This window comes from Pantherophis guttatus, chromosome 2 (assembly GCF_059756535.1).
Source record: "Pantherophis guttatus breed Tessera chromosome 2, ASM5975653v1, whole genome shotgun sequence".
Classification (NCBI taxonomy): Eukaryota; Metazoa; Chordata; class Lepidosauria; order Squamata; family Colubridae; genus Pantherophis; species Pantherophis guttatus.
In genome coordinates, this window is record NC_142064.1 from 195,110,397 (window position 1) to 195,126,239 (window position 15,843).

A 15,843-nucleotide genomic window follows, 5' to 3' on the forward strand; every position below is an offset into this window, starting at 1 on the left:
GTCAATCTTGAGCCTGGTGAGATTCGAACTTCCAGTAATTGCAGACAGCTGGTGTTAATCACAATGCTTTTAGTCTGCTGAGCTACCAGACCCGGTATGATAGCCCATGTTAGCCATTGCAATGAAAATAGTCATCTTACAATCTGACTCTCTTGCCACAAACTCACAAACTGAACTCTTTAGTTCAGTAGATCTAATTAGCCTTCCTCAGCCTATTATCTTCCAAAGATATTGGGTTTATTTTACAGCATCTTCAGCCATGCTCCCCGTGGAATATATCACACATCTCAGTAGTTGGGGGAAATGGTACTAGCTCCTTAGTAAATATTGTTAGGACTGCAGGCATGCAATGCCAGCCTGCAGGCTTACTCAGAAGTTAATCTCACTAAATCCAGTACAGGAGCATATATTTCCTGATATAGATGCAGATTCAAAGTCAAACATCTTTCCTGAACAGCGGATTTCCTCTGTGCTAGGAAAGCACCATTGGTCACACTTCCTTCTTATGTCAAAGGCAAAGCAGCACTGCCAGTCCCAGTGAACAAGCCATCCTTTCCATCCATGCTGCTAATCACTTCATCCCCTCAGGGCTGTGAACAGCCAGGACCGCAAGCCCTGAATCACCAGAAGAATCTGGAGAATTTCACTGATTACAGTCAAATAGCTATGCAGTCAATATAACCATTTCTGATTAAATGCCAGGTCTTCTGAGATTTCTGCATAGCTAGTCTTCTCAAGGCATCTCCATCCTATGCTCTGAGAATATTTTGTATAATAAATGCTGCTAGGTGAAAATAAGAACAGTAGCTAACTAACAGGAAGATCTTTATTCTTATTTTGACCCCTATGTTAAAGAGGCTTCTTACTCAAGAAAAAAAGAGGTGGCTCCTCAACTATAAAACCACATGTATAAGCACACATATGTGGTTATTGCCATACCACCCTCATACTAGAACATAGAAAAATTATTAAATATCTGCTCTGAAGAGGTCCTTCTAGTGGTTTTTTTTTTATTAAAGAAAGAATAAGCTATCTAAGAAAAAGTCATAGTTGGTACCAAAAGATGATAACATGGCTAATTATAGTTGATGGCATGGTTTAAATAAGTAAATAAATAAATATATCTCTCTGGAAACAAATTACTTATTTCAGGACCTGCTCTTGTCCTAGGTAATTGCTATGGGAAATGTCCACATATAGTAGCTGCAGCTGCTATTTGAAGAATAGAGTCTATCTCAGAGCTTGGTATTTTTCTGTGGTGTAGTAAATGGTCTAATGCAGGGATGCCAAACTCACATCGTCATGGCGACATCACGTGACGTATTGGGACTTTTTTCCCCTTCGCTAAAACGGGTGTGGGTGTGGCCAGCGTTTGAGGCATCCGGCCCGCGAGTTTGACAGCTCTGGTCTAATGCATGGAAGGTGCCAGTTTACAATGAGATGTGAATGGTATGGGATTGCCTTCCTGTGTAGTATGAATCTAGTTGGTGTGGTTTATAAACCAAAATTAACATGCTTTCTGAATCTGAATCTGTTATTTGTTCAGCCAACTACTGTATGTTAAACAGTGTGATATATGATCTGGTCTAATGAAATTTTGGTAGGAAGTCAACTGAAGAAAAATATTTCACAGAATATTTAACGTAAGTGCTTATAATATCAGAAAACCCCTGTTGCACTAGTCTTCCCCAGTTTAGCACTCTTCAGATGTAGCTGGGATTAGAGTCCTACTGTAAAGCATAATCATTTGTGCGGGGGGAAAATCAGATTAGCGGTTTTCTTTCCACCAAACACTTTCTTACAAAGAAGAATTGAATCATTTGTTGTCTATTAAAATCCTTTCCTTTCTGAAATGGCTTTCCAGAATGTTAATGATTACAGTGTCTCAAGGCAAGGTTTTTTCCTCCCAGCAGGAATACATTCGCTTTGGGAAAACTTCTGTGCTCATTACAAGGAATTTGGCATTCATTACATTCTCACTAACCTACCATTTTAATCCTCTGATTGTGAATGTTTGTTTGCAGCTTTATCAGGCTGGCTCCAGGTTTCCCTTTCACATGATCTTGGATGATGATAAGTTTCTTCTATTGCTAATAAACTTGGAGTCAAGAAAGAATTCAGAAAGAAAGGAAGGAGCCTTGGGCTTGTGTGACTTAGTCCTTTGCTATGATATGAAAATAGTCTGCTAAATCTGATACAACCTTTTCCTGCCCAGGGCTATATATGTGGCCAATGAAGAGCAAACCAGAGATTGCACTTCTAGTAATGAGTAGGTTGAGAACAAAACTAAATTTGGTTGCATTCATGTTTAAATTGAACCAGAGATATGAATACTGTACTTATTCTCCATGAATTAATCATTTTATTTTCTATCATATTAAACATATATAATTTCATAGTAGCTTTTGAAAGTCTTGAAGATTGTACTCAAGGATTTTGAGCAAACAGGTATGTAGCCCTGGACCACTGGTTCTTTCCATTTAATTTTTTTGGTGGGTACTCTGGGTTTCTGGCAAATGAATAAGCTTGACTTATGAGATGCCCAACTATCTCATGTAAGAAATGGTGGTGTCTAAGGACTGCCCTACTGTGCTATAATAACCCCCTTTCACAGCATGTTTAAATGCTTATGCTGTGTCAGATTTATACCACATTTTCTGTCATTGGAGTTCTTTGCAGTAAATTGTGTCAGGAAGTTTAAACTATTAGTCTTGGAGTTGGAATTCTAAATACCTTACACAAGTGATGATCTTTAGGAAATGATTCTCAGCCACATTGTGTGATCTGATGGTGCAGCTCCAGGGCAAGGAATGATGGCCTTTGCTTGCCCAGGCATTTTATGCATTCTTCCCCTGTATTGCCTCCGTGTGGGAACAAGATCCTTGAACAGATAAGCAATATCATAGGTGACCTTCATGATTTATAAAAATGACTGACTGAGTAAATGCTAAAATATACTAAATAGTGAAAAAAAAGTTTTTTAAAAAATAAAATAAAACTACATTTCCATTTTTAAAAAATTAGAAAGGAAGAGACTTTTGGTGATAAGGAACTTCTTGCCAAATCCCAACAAACTGTACCTTTTCCCACAAATTTCCAATATTTCTTTTTCAAATAAGATGTGAAGGTGTATCTACCCTAGAGGTTTCTGCAGGAGATGGCTTATCTAGAGTCATTTCAGTTTTGCTTTAGTATGTTAATGAGTTGGAGTGTGCTTTGTCATATTGATAAATAATCTTCTCTATTCCAGGCACTGAACAGGAATAGTAGGTAGCTGATGATTTGGCTACATTCCCTTACTGCTTTTAATATGCTTGACGATGAAACATTTCTGGAGTATATGACTAGAATTGCAATTGGAAGCACAGAACCAGTGTCTCCCACAGATTTCAGACAGTGATTCCGAAACATCCCTTCTGAGCCTGTTCAGTGGTTTATGGACTCCAGGATTAAATTTTATACCCTATTCTATTTCACATAAAGATGACATTCTTGGGAGAAGATAGTTTGGATAGTTTGGCTTCATCAGTACGCAGATGGCTCCTGCCTTCTTTTCTCTTTCTCATCTAATCAAGAAATAGATTCAAATTCTAAATCAGATATCTAATGTTGATAATTGATTGAATAACATCAATCATAATCATATCAAATGCTCCATTCAGAGATCATATAACTGTTCCTCCTAAGTTGAAAAATGGAATACGGGATTCAGTTTATCTAACTAATGAACTAATAAAATGTAATGGATTGGGCTGCATTTTCCATGAGGACACATATTTTCCAGCTATCCTAGATTTAGGTCTTAAACTAAAAATGTTCTTGAATTGGTACCTCAAGAACATGGTTTCAGGTTTTGCTGGTAGTTACCAGTGCATTTCCTCATATATTCAATGCATAAAATCTTGGAAATATCGGATCTTTATAACACATACCTTGATGATGTTCCTTTGGATCAGTCTAGTGTTGTCTTAAAGAGGCTTTATTTAAAATGCGTTTGGAAACTTAATGAAGTCTAAACCCCACCTGGCCATGGCCATGGTTCACTAAAGTAGCGAACACTTTATTTTCTTTAATATTCTCAGGCTAGTAGGCATGTTTCTAGGTACAGTTAAAATGCCAGTCATGATCTATACTGTAAAACTATACAGACACAGTCCTGGAATGTTTACTTTGTCTATGTCATCGTCTGCTACCATTTGTCAGATATATATTGATGGTTGTGCTCATTTGGTTCTGTGAGGAAGTTATTTGGTCAATACAGCTTCAGGTTCAAAAAGTTGTTTTATTATTTACAAAATATATACATGCATACAATAATGAACAAGGTGTCCTGTTGCACTTTTTACCCTAACTGTATGACTCAGATGTTGAGAGGAGAGATAAATTCACATGTTGTCTTGCTGAGAGATAGATGAGAGAGAGAGAAAAAACAGGTAAGATGTCCAAGTGGTTTCTGGGTAAGAGTCCAATAAAAGAGTTCATTGGCTGATATAGTCACATGTGATGTCTGTAAAGACTTAACCCCTTCTAGTCTCTGGTGCATCATATGCAGGCAATATTCTGACAGTCTACATATTACCTACTCCAATTTTAAGATCTTTGAAGAGCCCCTTCCAAAAATACATTTGTTTGGAGAATCAGGAATTAGACATGTGAGAACAAGAAATATTGGCTATTATCAGTCAAAAAATGAATCAGAAAAGGGGAAATTAAGGAGGAAAAGGGGGAGGTGAAATTTGTTGCGGTCATATTGGGATAAATCAATAGCAAGCTGACAAATCAAACATTGAGATGCCCAGTCAAAAAAAGGGGGCTTTATCTTGCAAAATGCTCCCCCAGAAAAGTAAATTATCTCAAATTTTCATGTGAATAGGCCTTGCAGAATACTAATGCTGCACCTTCTTGCCCATCTGTTTGGGAATAAATGTAAAATTCTGTGGATTTAGGGATATTTATATTTAAGTAAATTTGCAAGTGCAGAAGAGAGGATTTTTGATGATTACTTAATCACACTAAAAATACCATCTTGCTTTTAATGTGCTGGAAGAGGTCCATGGACATTGTTACAGATAGTCTTTCTGTCTGAATTTTTTGAAAGCCAGGTTAACTGCTGATTTATAACTTACATCTCTGTCATGCCCATCAGAATAGAATACAGCATGAAACAAATTTTGTATAGCTATAACAATTACCCACTTTTCCTGGCTGGGATCATGTTTCTTAATCTGTTGCATGATGAAAATAAAATGAGAATTATAATACTAGCTCTTTATACTTTTAACTACTTTAAAACATTCCAAGAGGACCATCCCTAGTGCAGGTATACTAAATGTTATCTTCTATAGTTTCAGGCAACACAACTACGCTCATGAGGAACAGCCCTGCAAGGCATCAACTGAGGGAGGCTATTGAAGTTCACAAATGAGGCTGCCCTCACCTTCCAATGTATGAAATCTTAGCTCTGTCCTCGGAGAAACCCTCGCAAAGTTTGTTCAACTAGCAGGATTTCATTGGAAGGAGCAATTTAATCATCAAAGATAATTAGCCTTTCCCCAAATGATCCCCCTGATCTCTGGGGAGCGACAGAAGACCAGAAGAAGGAAAGGTGTTGTTTGTTTGTTTTTCAAAGGAGAAAGAAAGGACACCTCTCTTCAAGTCAAGGAGCGCTTTAAGAGCATTAAAAAGTTCTCTATTGTTAGGCAAGTTCTGAGAATGGATAGCGAAGACACCCCCCCCTTCCTCCTCCCTTTGCCTTTTGAAGTGCAGCATCATCAGGCAGCTCCTTCTGCTATCTTGTCATTGGGTAGCAAATGAATGGGGGTGGGTGAGAGGGGGGCAGTTGGCCGTTTAGGCATCCACCTTATAAATAAGAAAGACTTAGGCTGCAGGAACTTCCCTTCTTCTAGCATCTGATGAAGGAGGCTGGCGGGCTTATGGGAGATTTTTATTCCATAATTAGGCTTTTAAGTAATTAAAAGAGCCTTGGTGTTTTTTTTCCACCCTCATTCTATTGGGCTGGGACTTTTTGTAGTTGTTTTTTTTTTTTAAGTATAATAAAAGGAGGAGCACTAGATCTTTCTGTTATCTAGCAAATCCTTTGAGAAGGGTGTGAAGGGAAGACAATTTAGTAGGTCAGCTAGGGGAATAGAGATTTACCATGAGAAGAGGGACCTCCGTCACCCTGGCCAGTCTCATGCTATATAGTGCTATTGCTGTTTTCAACACATCATCAGCCTGGTAGGCATTCAAGGCTCACTGCCACTTAGGGTTCTGGGTTTGGAATGACTCTGTTCAGAAAAGTTTTTCATAACTTTTTTTTCTCTCTCTTTCTACAGGTCAGTGAATAACTTTCTGATGACAGGGCCCAAGGTACTTATTCCTTACCCCTCTAAAATGTACTTTAAACTTGCATAATTGATGACAGCTTACTTTAGTCAATAACATATTATTTACCTACGGTAAGTAACCTTTATTAATATTGTGACCCTCTGTGCAGAAATCAGAGAAACTGGATATAAATGGCTATATAATTGGATATAATTTGGATTATAACCTCTGGATATAATTTAAGGGTGTTTGGGAGGGTTGAGAAACATTGGAAAATAATGTATTATATTTGTTTTGTCTGTGAAAGGCGTATTTGAGGTACTCTACGAGCGTGTCTGCTGGTGCCCAAAGTGGAATCGAGGAATGTAAGCATCAGTTTATCTGGGAACGCTGGAATTGTCCAGAGAGTGCACTTCAACTCTCCACTCACCATAGACTTAGAAGTGGTAAGTGGATTTTAACACATCCCTGCCTTTTGATAGGTCCACTTGAATTGTGTTTATCAGTCTGCAAAGGTTATGTGCAACTGAGAATAGAGCATAACTTGTAGGGTTCACCAAGTTTTCAGTTACCTGTGGCCTGACTTGCTCCTGGAATATGTGAAGGAATATATAATAGGAATACATTATTGAACAGATCAAAGTAAATTTCTCTTTTACTCTGCTGTTATTAGTTACCATAGGTGGGGGTGCCTTTTTTCTAGAAATGACATAGAAAATTGTTTTAGATCTCTAATCCTTACAATCTACAAGAGGTAGATTGTGTGGAAAGTGACCAATCAGTCATCTGCTGTGCTTTATAGTATGAAGATCTGAATCAGGATTGGTACGATATCCAGTTTATAATGCATATACACATTGAGTTGGTACCTCAAGAACATTTTTTTTCCCCAGCCAAGGTTGAGGTCTGTCTTTTTATCCCAGAAATCAGCTGCTGTGTTCATCCCTATTAGGACAATGGTTTTATTAGGTCAGATCAGATAAAAAATAGTGTGCAAGTTTTGAGTCTCTCATTTTTGCTGAAGGTCAGAGAGGTGAGCTAATGTAGTGCATGGATTTTTTTAAAAAAAATTATGGTCAGGACTAAGTCAAGCAGTAACAGTTCATTTTAAAATGCAACTATTTGTTGCTGTTTTTTTAAAGACATTTTAAAAAGGGCCATTCAGAATTCAAAATGAACAATGATTTCTAGGCTGGTCATAAATCTGGAACTCAGAACACAATCCTATGCAACTTTCCTGCGAAGCTGCTCCTACTGAATTTAGCATGGAAGACTTCTACATCTGTGGGTGCAAGAATACTTTATAAAATAATAAAATTAATGTTGCCATTGAATGTGGATAGATAGATAGATAGATAGATAGATAGATAGATAGATAGATAGATGTATTAAAGAATTTAAAATATTTAAAAAGGAATTTAAAAATTCCTTAGTTAAAAGAATTTTGGGGAAGGAAGACATTCAATGGCAACATTAATTTTATTACTTTATAAAATATTCCTCTCTCTCTCTCTCTCTCTCTCTCTCTCTCTCTCTCTCTCTCTCTGTGTGTGTGTGTGTGTGTGTGTGTGTGTGTGTGTTGGGGATATTTGTGCATTTATGTGTATGTTTTAAATTCAATTTTGATACAAAATGAAAACTAATCTGTTGATTATCACTAGGCATCATATATCAATGCACCTAATTTATGAACTGACATAGAGACCAGGGGAAATGTAGATGGATTAACCAATCAACCCTCACTGCTTCAAACTAGCTCAGAATGAATAGACATCATACAAATGAAAAAAACACTTTCATTCAATGGTGTATCAAATGAGGATGCTTTCACCAAGAGTGCTGCTTGATTTGTCTGTGACATGATGAAATATATAAAATTTAAACACAAAAATTTAAAACCTTGGAGTTGAAATAAAAGCAATGATTAGAAAACAAATCATTTTATAGTAGAAATGCAGCTATTATATCCACAAATTTAGTATTTCTCTCCCTCCAATTCCTTATCATGCTGTACAAATTTGCAAAAAGAGCTTGTTTTTCTTTAATTCCATTGTAATTCCTGTCTGTCTTTTGGTACATTTCCTAATCCAGAATCCTAGTGAGATTTGGACATGGGAGGGGATATAAATTCTTTAACCAAACTTCCTTCCAGAGATTGGGAATGTATTGGCATATACAAACCCATTGCCTGAGATGAGAAAAAGATTTCTTTTGCTTTTATTTTGGCCAGGAGAAGGGAAGATTAGACTAGAAGGAGATGAAGGTTTATGTTTCACACTGACAGTTCTTTCTTCCTTCTAGCTACAAGGGAGACTTCATTTGTTCATGCCATCAGCTCAGCTGGAGTAATGTATTCCCTAACCAGGAACTGTAGCATGGGAGACTTTGAGAATTGTGGCTGTGATAATTCAAGAAATGGACGTGTAGGTGAGCCTGGGTATTTTTGAAAAAGATATACTGAAGAAAGACAGGTGTTGTTCTCCTCGGTTAACCTTGTTTCTACACATTTGAAATGCAGAACTGCAGGGTCCATATTTTGTACTCTTTATTTCTGCAAGTTAGACGAAGGTATCAATTAACCTCACAAATTGTGCAGATTATGAAAAATCCCAAGCAACACAACTGAAAAATGTTTTATTTCCCACCCACCCCACTCCCACCCCCACATGCATGCTCCTCTACTAATCCAAAAATTGTGCTCATTCTCTTTAGATTTTTGGTGAACTTCTTAAAACCCACCTCTGTTTTATGACTCAACCCACAGGTATTTGGAAATAATACTTTTTTTTCTCCCCCAGGTGGAAGCGGATGGGTTTGGGGAGGATGTAGTGACAATGTGGAATTTGGTGAAAAAATTTCCAAGCACTTTGTGGATGCTTTGGAGACAGCACATGATGCCAGAGCTTTATTGAATTTGCATAATAATGGGGCAGGGAGATTGGTAAGTTTTACTTAGAAAAAATATTTCTTTTGGAATTGGGGTATGTGCAAACAATGTTACAGAACTATGCCTTCAAGCTGTGTTTTCCTGATTTGACTATCTCCATGATTTCATGAACTTGAGTGCTCAACTTGAATAACTATAGAGTTTCCTTACCTGGCCCTACAAGGAACTACATGTTTCAATAAACTCCTTTTTATTTTGGAAATAGAACATTTAGTCATTGTCAGTAGGACAATAGTTCAGTGATTGCTTTAAAACCAGTAACCACAATGTCTGATTTTTTAAAAAATGTATTATTAAGTCCAATTTGATGTGATGAATACAAACTTTGCTCTCACTTAGCTATGGGGAAAATGTGGAAAATCTGTTCTCTATATTGATTGATTGAAATTTATCTTCAAGTTCCATTACAATGAGAGATTCGGACAAGTCCCAACATGCCTGCTATTGACTCTTTTTCCTCAAAAGAATTTGCAAGATTGCTTGTTAGGCATATTTATAATGTGTGAAGTAACCCCTGATGGTCTAGTTTGCAAAGAATCCATATCCATAACAGCTTGTATTCAGACATCCAACTAAGTAAAAGCAAACCAATCGATTTTAACTTAACGTTATTTTAGGAACTGGTGCATTACAGTTTACTTATAATATGTTAAACTTCTGGCCATATATATTAATATTAAAATAAAAAAAACATTGAGCACATTTTTCTGCAGTGTTTGATGAACATGAATCTAATTTTCTCCAATCTGCTGTCCTCCATATCTGATATTCATGCTACATAGGGATAATAGTAACTAGAATCCAACTTATGCAGAGAGCAGTAGACTGAAGGAGGCTTCTAAGATATGGACAGTAACTATATTCCATACATACTAAACCAATATATATAAGTCAGTCTAAAATTATAATATACTGGCGTAAGCTTTTGTTTTCCACTACTCAACTAGACATTCTTTACATATTTATAAAGTAAATCTAACTGAACACAGAAGAATTTATTTTAGTAATGTATGTTGCTTGTTTCCATTAATAACAATGTTCACCTAGCATGGGAATTTAGCCGTGGAGAAGTTCAGGTTAAGAGGGAAGAGGTTATGGGGAGATTAAATGAAAGCCTGATGCTTGTGCCAGTGCAGGGCTGCATTTAGAATAACAGCAGGTTGATCCAGGTTTAGCTCTTTACTTTAATCATAAATCTCTCTCTCTGCCCAAATCACTCACATTATCACTCTTAGAAAGTTGGCAGAAATCATGTACACTAGGTAGCATTCAGATCTGTAGAAAACAGGGCTGTCCTAGGATTCAAACTGGACTATTGTTTAGAAATAGTCTAAAGGTGGTCCAGAGCTATTATTGAAAGGAGAGGCATTCATCTACATCTACCTGGGCATTAAGATTAGTCTTTAAGAGTTATTCTCTCCCTTGCCCCCCCCCCCACAATGTGCTGCTAAGAATTAACAGACGAAGATGGAACCTTCCTGGTGATGGCCTTGCTCTGATATAATTTCTTTTTCAGCATACACTTTTATATTGTTTATAGCTTCTTTTACCATAATGCAGGTCTGATGTTTAACATGTTTTTGAAAGTATGATTTTGCTATTACTTCTATTGATTTTGTATGGTTTTGATGTTTCAATAGTATTATAAATGAATAGTAAATCATAACAAATGTACGTTCTCCCAAACTCGCTGGAAGAAAGTTGGGGAAAAAACATTCTTCCAGATTTGTGGGTTTTTTTTAATCCTGTTAAGTAATGTAAACCAATGAGCGCTGAACAGGAAGTTGTACACATTTTGAAAAACGATTCAGAGGATGTGGTGTAGACCTGATGTGAACTTAACACTGCTGCATAACACTTTAAATTCACTTTAAAATAACTTTTTGCTCAGATTTTGATATGAATGTGGAAGAAAGGAATACCCTGCCTTAACAATCATTTTTATGGATTCCTTAAAGTAGCAGTGTCCCCTTCTCCTCCAGCTTACATAGAAGCCAAAAACTTTAACAAACAGCTGAGTGGTGATGTGCTTGTTCAAGGTCTAAAGCACTTATCCTGAATCAAGTTTACAGCATTTCCAGCCCTCCTTAGCTGGACACAGAAATGGACCCCACATGTTCAAATGTAATAAGACCCAACTAGTTAATGCATGTACAAAGTCTAACCTGAGAGCTGTGCGACAAAAAGCCTGTCTCCTTTTTTATTTCTAGAATGGAAAGAACTTTAAAAAAAGGGGCACTTTTCTGTAATTTTTAGAATTGGGGCCAGCGGGATGGAGTAGGGGAAAAGAGGTTGTTGCTTAAGACACCAATTTTTCCCTGTAAAGCTTCTGAACCCCTCTCTCAAAATGACATTTCCCCCAATCATTTTTGGAATGCAGATTGCAGTATCCCATACAGAGCTTTGAGTCGCAGCCTGTCAGAAATTGCAGGCCACAAGCCAAACATATTGCCAGAGACCAGGAAGAGATAAATTGATGCCTTCCACTAAATCCAACTGGCCAACTGGCATGAAGATTTGCAATTTGGAAAGTTGTAATCCAAAATATTTGGGAGATATCAAGTAGTAGGGGCTTATGCTCAATGGTAACTGTTTAAAACTTTTGAATCTTTAATTAAAAGATTAGATTTTTAAATCTAGTCAATCTTTTCCAGCCTGGTGTCCTTCAGATATATTAGGATGAAACTCCCAATCGTTATGTCCTCCACATAATGTTTGACCATGCACACTCTTAAAATAGCCTACTTGGGGAAGGAAGAGTTAAGTTTCTCTTCTCGCCATATTCTTTTGGAATTTAACAGAATTGTTCAATGCTCTTATTTCCTAGTATTCCTAAATGTTGTTCCATCTCTCATGCAAGGCTGTAAAAGCAACCATGAAGCGGGCCTGCAAGTGCCATGGAGTATCAGGGAGCTGCAGCATCCAAACTTGCTGGCTCCAACTAGCAGACTTCCGAGATGTTGGAAATTATCTAAAGAACAAATATAACCAAGCTCAGAAGCTGGAGTTGGACAAGAGAAGAATAAGAGCTGGTAACAGTGCGGAGAGTCGTGGAATGTCATCTGAGCCCTTCAACACCATGCATGCTGCTGATCTTGTGTTTTTGGAAGACTCCCCAGATTATTGCATCAAAAACATCAGCTTGGGACTCTATGGTACTGAAGGACGAGAGTGTCTTCAAAGTGGCAAGAATCTGACCCAGTGGGAGAAGCGGAGTTGCAAGAGGCTCTGCATGGAATGTGGCCTCAAAATAGAGGAGAAACAGATTGAAATTGTCACAAGCTGCAATTGCAAGTTTCATTGGTGTTGCAAAGTGAAATGTGAACAGTGCAAACAAGTGGTAACTAAATATTATTGTTCCGCTCGAGTGGGCTCTCTTTCCAATAACTCTCGGCAGCGGAACAGGGGTCATGGGAGATAAATACATCATCCTCTAACTTTCCCTAAGGCTAATGCCTTGTTCACAGGAAGTATTCAGAAAAGAGATCTTTGGATCATAATTGTTGGACTTTCAGTTTTTCATTGGACAAAGCTTTTGTGTTCACATTACACTGAACTAAATTTGTATTAAGTCTGAATATTGCCACTGCACAAGCTCATCACCTTTTATATGCCTACCTCTATTCTAGAAACATGGTTTCCCCCTAGTCTACATGCTAGGCAAATGTTTTCATCAACAAGCTAACCTTACATTATAAGGATCAATTCAGGCTTGGGATATGTAGATGTTTCATTTACAATGCAATGTAATATGGATTGTAAACTTAGACTGTAGCCATTGATGGCTTTAAAGTTTCTTTCAAAAATTTCACATCTGTAAGCAAGTTAAACCTTGTAGCAAGTCTCCTTTCACATTGAAGCATTGTCTTTTTTGGCAAGATTGGAATGGAAAAAATCTGAAGCTCAGATTCAATATTGTTCAACTACATGTATAATGCTTATTTCCCTTTCTTCCCCAGTCTTTTTCAGTCTTTGATCTTATTTATAATTATTAATGTGATATATATTTCCACAGCTTAGGGCATACAATGTTATCATTTTTCTTAGGATTCCAATGCCCAAGGTAATAAGATATTGATGATACATAGGATCCAATCTGATAGCTATTATACATTATATGTTTTTAACTTGCAAAATACATAGTTATCGAAAGTATGAAAATCAGAGGCTATCCTGCATTTTATCTCTTCGAACAAGATAGTGTCATAAGAATCCAACATTGTGATCAGAAAATATTGGTTGCTTAAAATATTGGTTGAAATTCACAGAAATTTTGGAAGTCCATTGTTTGAATGATTTTCTGTAGTGCTAGAGAATAGTTTTTTCTCATGTTGAACTTCCATAGATTGTAAATATATATAAATATATATATAAATTTGTATATTAGTGTGAAACATATGCACTTTTTATTCAAAGATCTTAAATGCACAGGTCTAGTTCTCAGAGGTGCCTCAAGAGATGAAGCTATGGGTTTTATTAGACATTCAACTTTCAAGGAAAGAAATTCAGGTCTTTTTTTTTTATGGCTGATTAATTTTTACCCCTTTCAAGTTACTATTGTAAAACAAGTTAAGTTAAAGCTGACCTTTAACAATATTTTACAATAAACGTTTTTGAAGAAATGTTTCCTTCAAAATGCCCTGTTTGCTCCATTTGTCTGGGTTAAAAGAAGCTATTTTTTCAGAAAAGAAGATAAAAGGAAGTTAAGGATTTGATCAAGAAGCCACAAAATAAGATAGAAACTGGCTTAGGTCTCTTTTTTCCTGGGGATATAAAACTTGGAAGAATTGGCGACAAACAAGGCTTGACAAAGTAAATTTCCCTTGTCTCGTTAATTTGTCTATTGTCTAATGTTCTTCAAACAATGCAAGCTGAGATTGTGTTTGATGTGGTAAATATGAGGGCTTGTTGCAGATTAACCCTTTGAACTAGAGAGTTTGAGCGAAAACTTGGAAGCAGTTGTGAATGTGTCTGTGGGTTCCCTGCTGTTTGCTCCTATAAATAACCTAAGGACTTGCATGCCTGAGAAGGCAAATGGAGAAACCTTCTAGCTCTGGAAACAGGACAACAACTCCTGGCTGCTTCCTTAAATGCATACTGAAGATCTCATCCAGATTTATTATTTTGCTGCCTCTGTAGGTCAACTATATGCCAACAAAGTTTTGGCTTGTTGTTCTCCCAGGCAATGCTGCTATACCATTCCATTCACCTCTTTCAATATTTATAAATAATTTGTTGTGCCCATCAATTGACCTAATTTGGAATTTTTCATCTATTTCTTTATCAAAGCTTGAACATAGTTTTGATTGGTCTTAGTAAAGGTATTGATTTTGGCAGAGAGAGAGAGAGAGAAGAAGAAGAAGAGAGAGGGAGGGAGGGAGGGAGGGAGGGACCTCATGGGTCATTTTTTTCAGAGATATTTCCTCATCAGATTCCTCAATGCCTTCAACAGTGGCAGAGTTTCTAATATACTTGACAGGTTCTTAAAAATTCAGGGAGATATTCTGCAATGGTTCTTGAACGTGGCCATCCTGCATTGTATAGCATAGTCAAATATCAGAAGTTGACCACAGGAAATGTTTCATAACATTTGTATTTTGTCATAAAAAAGTTTAACGATCTTTTTAATGTTGTTAAACATTTGTAAAATATGCCAAATTTTAGTTCCATAGGTGTTATGGGTCCTGGACTTTGGAGACATTCTGTAAGTTAGCCCATTCGAAGTACCTTGTTTCAAAAAGTTTTGCCCTATGATAATCCTTTCACCAGTGGTGGGTTTCAAATTTTTTTACTATCGGTTCTGTGGGTGTGGCTCGGTGACCGTGACAGGTGAAGGATACTGCAAAATCTCCATTCCTACTCCACTCCAGGGGAAGGTTGCTGCAAAATCCCCATTTCCTCCTGATCAGCTGGGGCTCGGGAGGCAGAGAATATATGGTGGTGGGGCCAGTCAGAATTTTTACTACCGGTTCTCTGAATTACTCAAAATTTCTGCTACCGGTTCTCCAGAACTGGTCAGAACCTGCTGAAACCCATCTCTGCCTTTCTCCCAGTTAAAGATTACACACATGAGAGTTTTAGGTGTGCATGTGTGTGTGTGTGTGTGTGTAGTATAGTGCAGCACAACTATCTTTCTTGCTTATATCTTTGCCATCATTTGAAATCAGCATGATTAGTTTTCAAGCTCTGCTTTTCTATAAGGGTGCTCAGATTCCTCTTACGTATTTTAAGGTATGTTTGAAGGGAAATCACAATCTCCTGGTACAATATTTTAGTAGCATCATGTACCCTGTTTGTAAAATATAACCCAGTAAAATAAATCTCTAATACTGTACTAACTTAACTTGAGTCACTTTTGCCTCCTGTGGAATTTCTTAACTCTTCTTGCCATCAATAGCCCAATCTATTTTCCACCCCAGTGAGGGTGGAAAAAGAGTTGCTTTGATTTTTATATAGAATAATAATAATAGAATCATTATATATAATACAGGTAGTCGTTGACTTACGACCACAATTGAGCCCAAAATTAATGTTGCTAAACGAGAACTTGTTAAATGAGTTTTGTCCTA

General features: G+C 37.1%; 1 protein-coding gene across 1 annotated transcript; it reads left to right on the forward strand.

The window, feature by feature from the left end:
* The first annotated feature begins 5,877 nt into the window (after positions 1-5,877).
* On the forward strand, positions 5,878-13,611 carry WNT8A (Wnt family member 8A). Its single transcript, XM_034403269.3, has 6 exons — positions 5,878-6,237; positions 6,336-6,369; positions 6,635-6,773; positions 8,629-8,754; positions 9,126-9,268; positions 12,135-13,611. The coding sequence occupies exons 1-6, from the start codon at positions 6,158-6,160 to the stop codon at positions 12,693-12,695; spliced, it is 1,083 nt and encodes a 360-aa protein (XP_034259160.1). The 5' UTR covers positions 5,878-6,157; the 3' UTR covers positions 12,696-13,611.
* Positions 13,612-15,843: the final 2,232 nt, after the last annotated feature.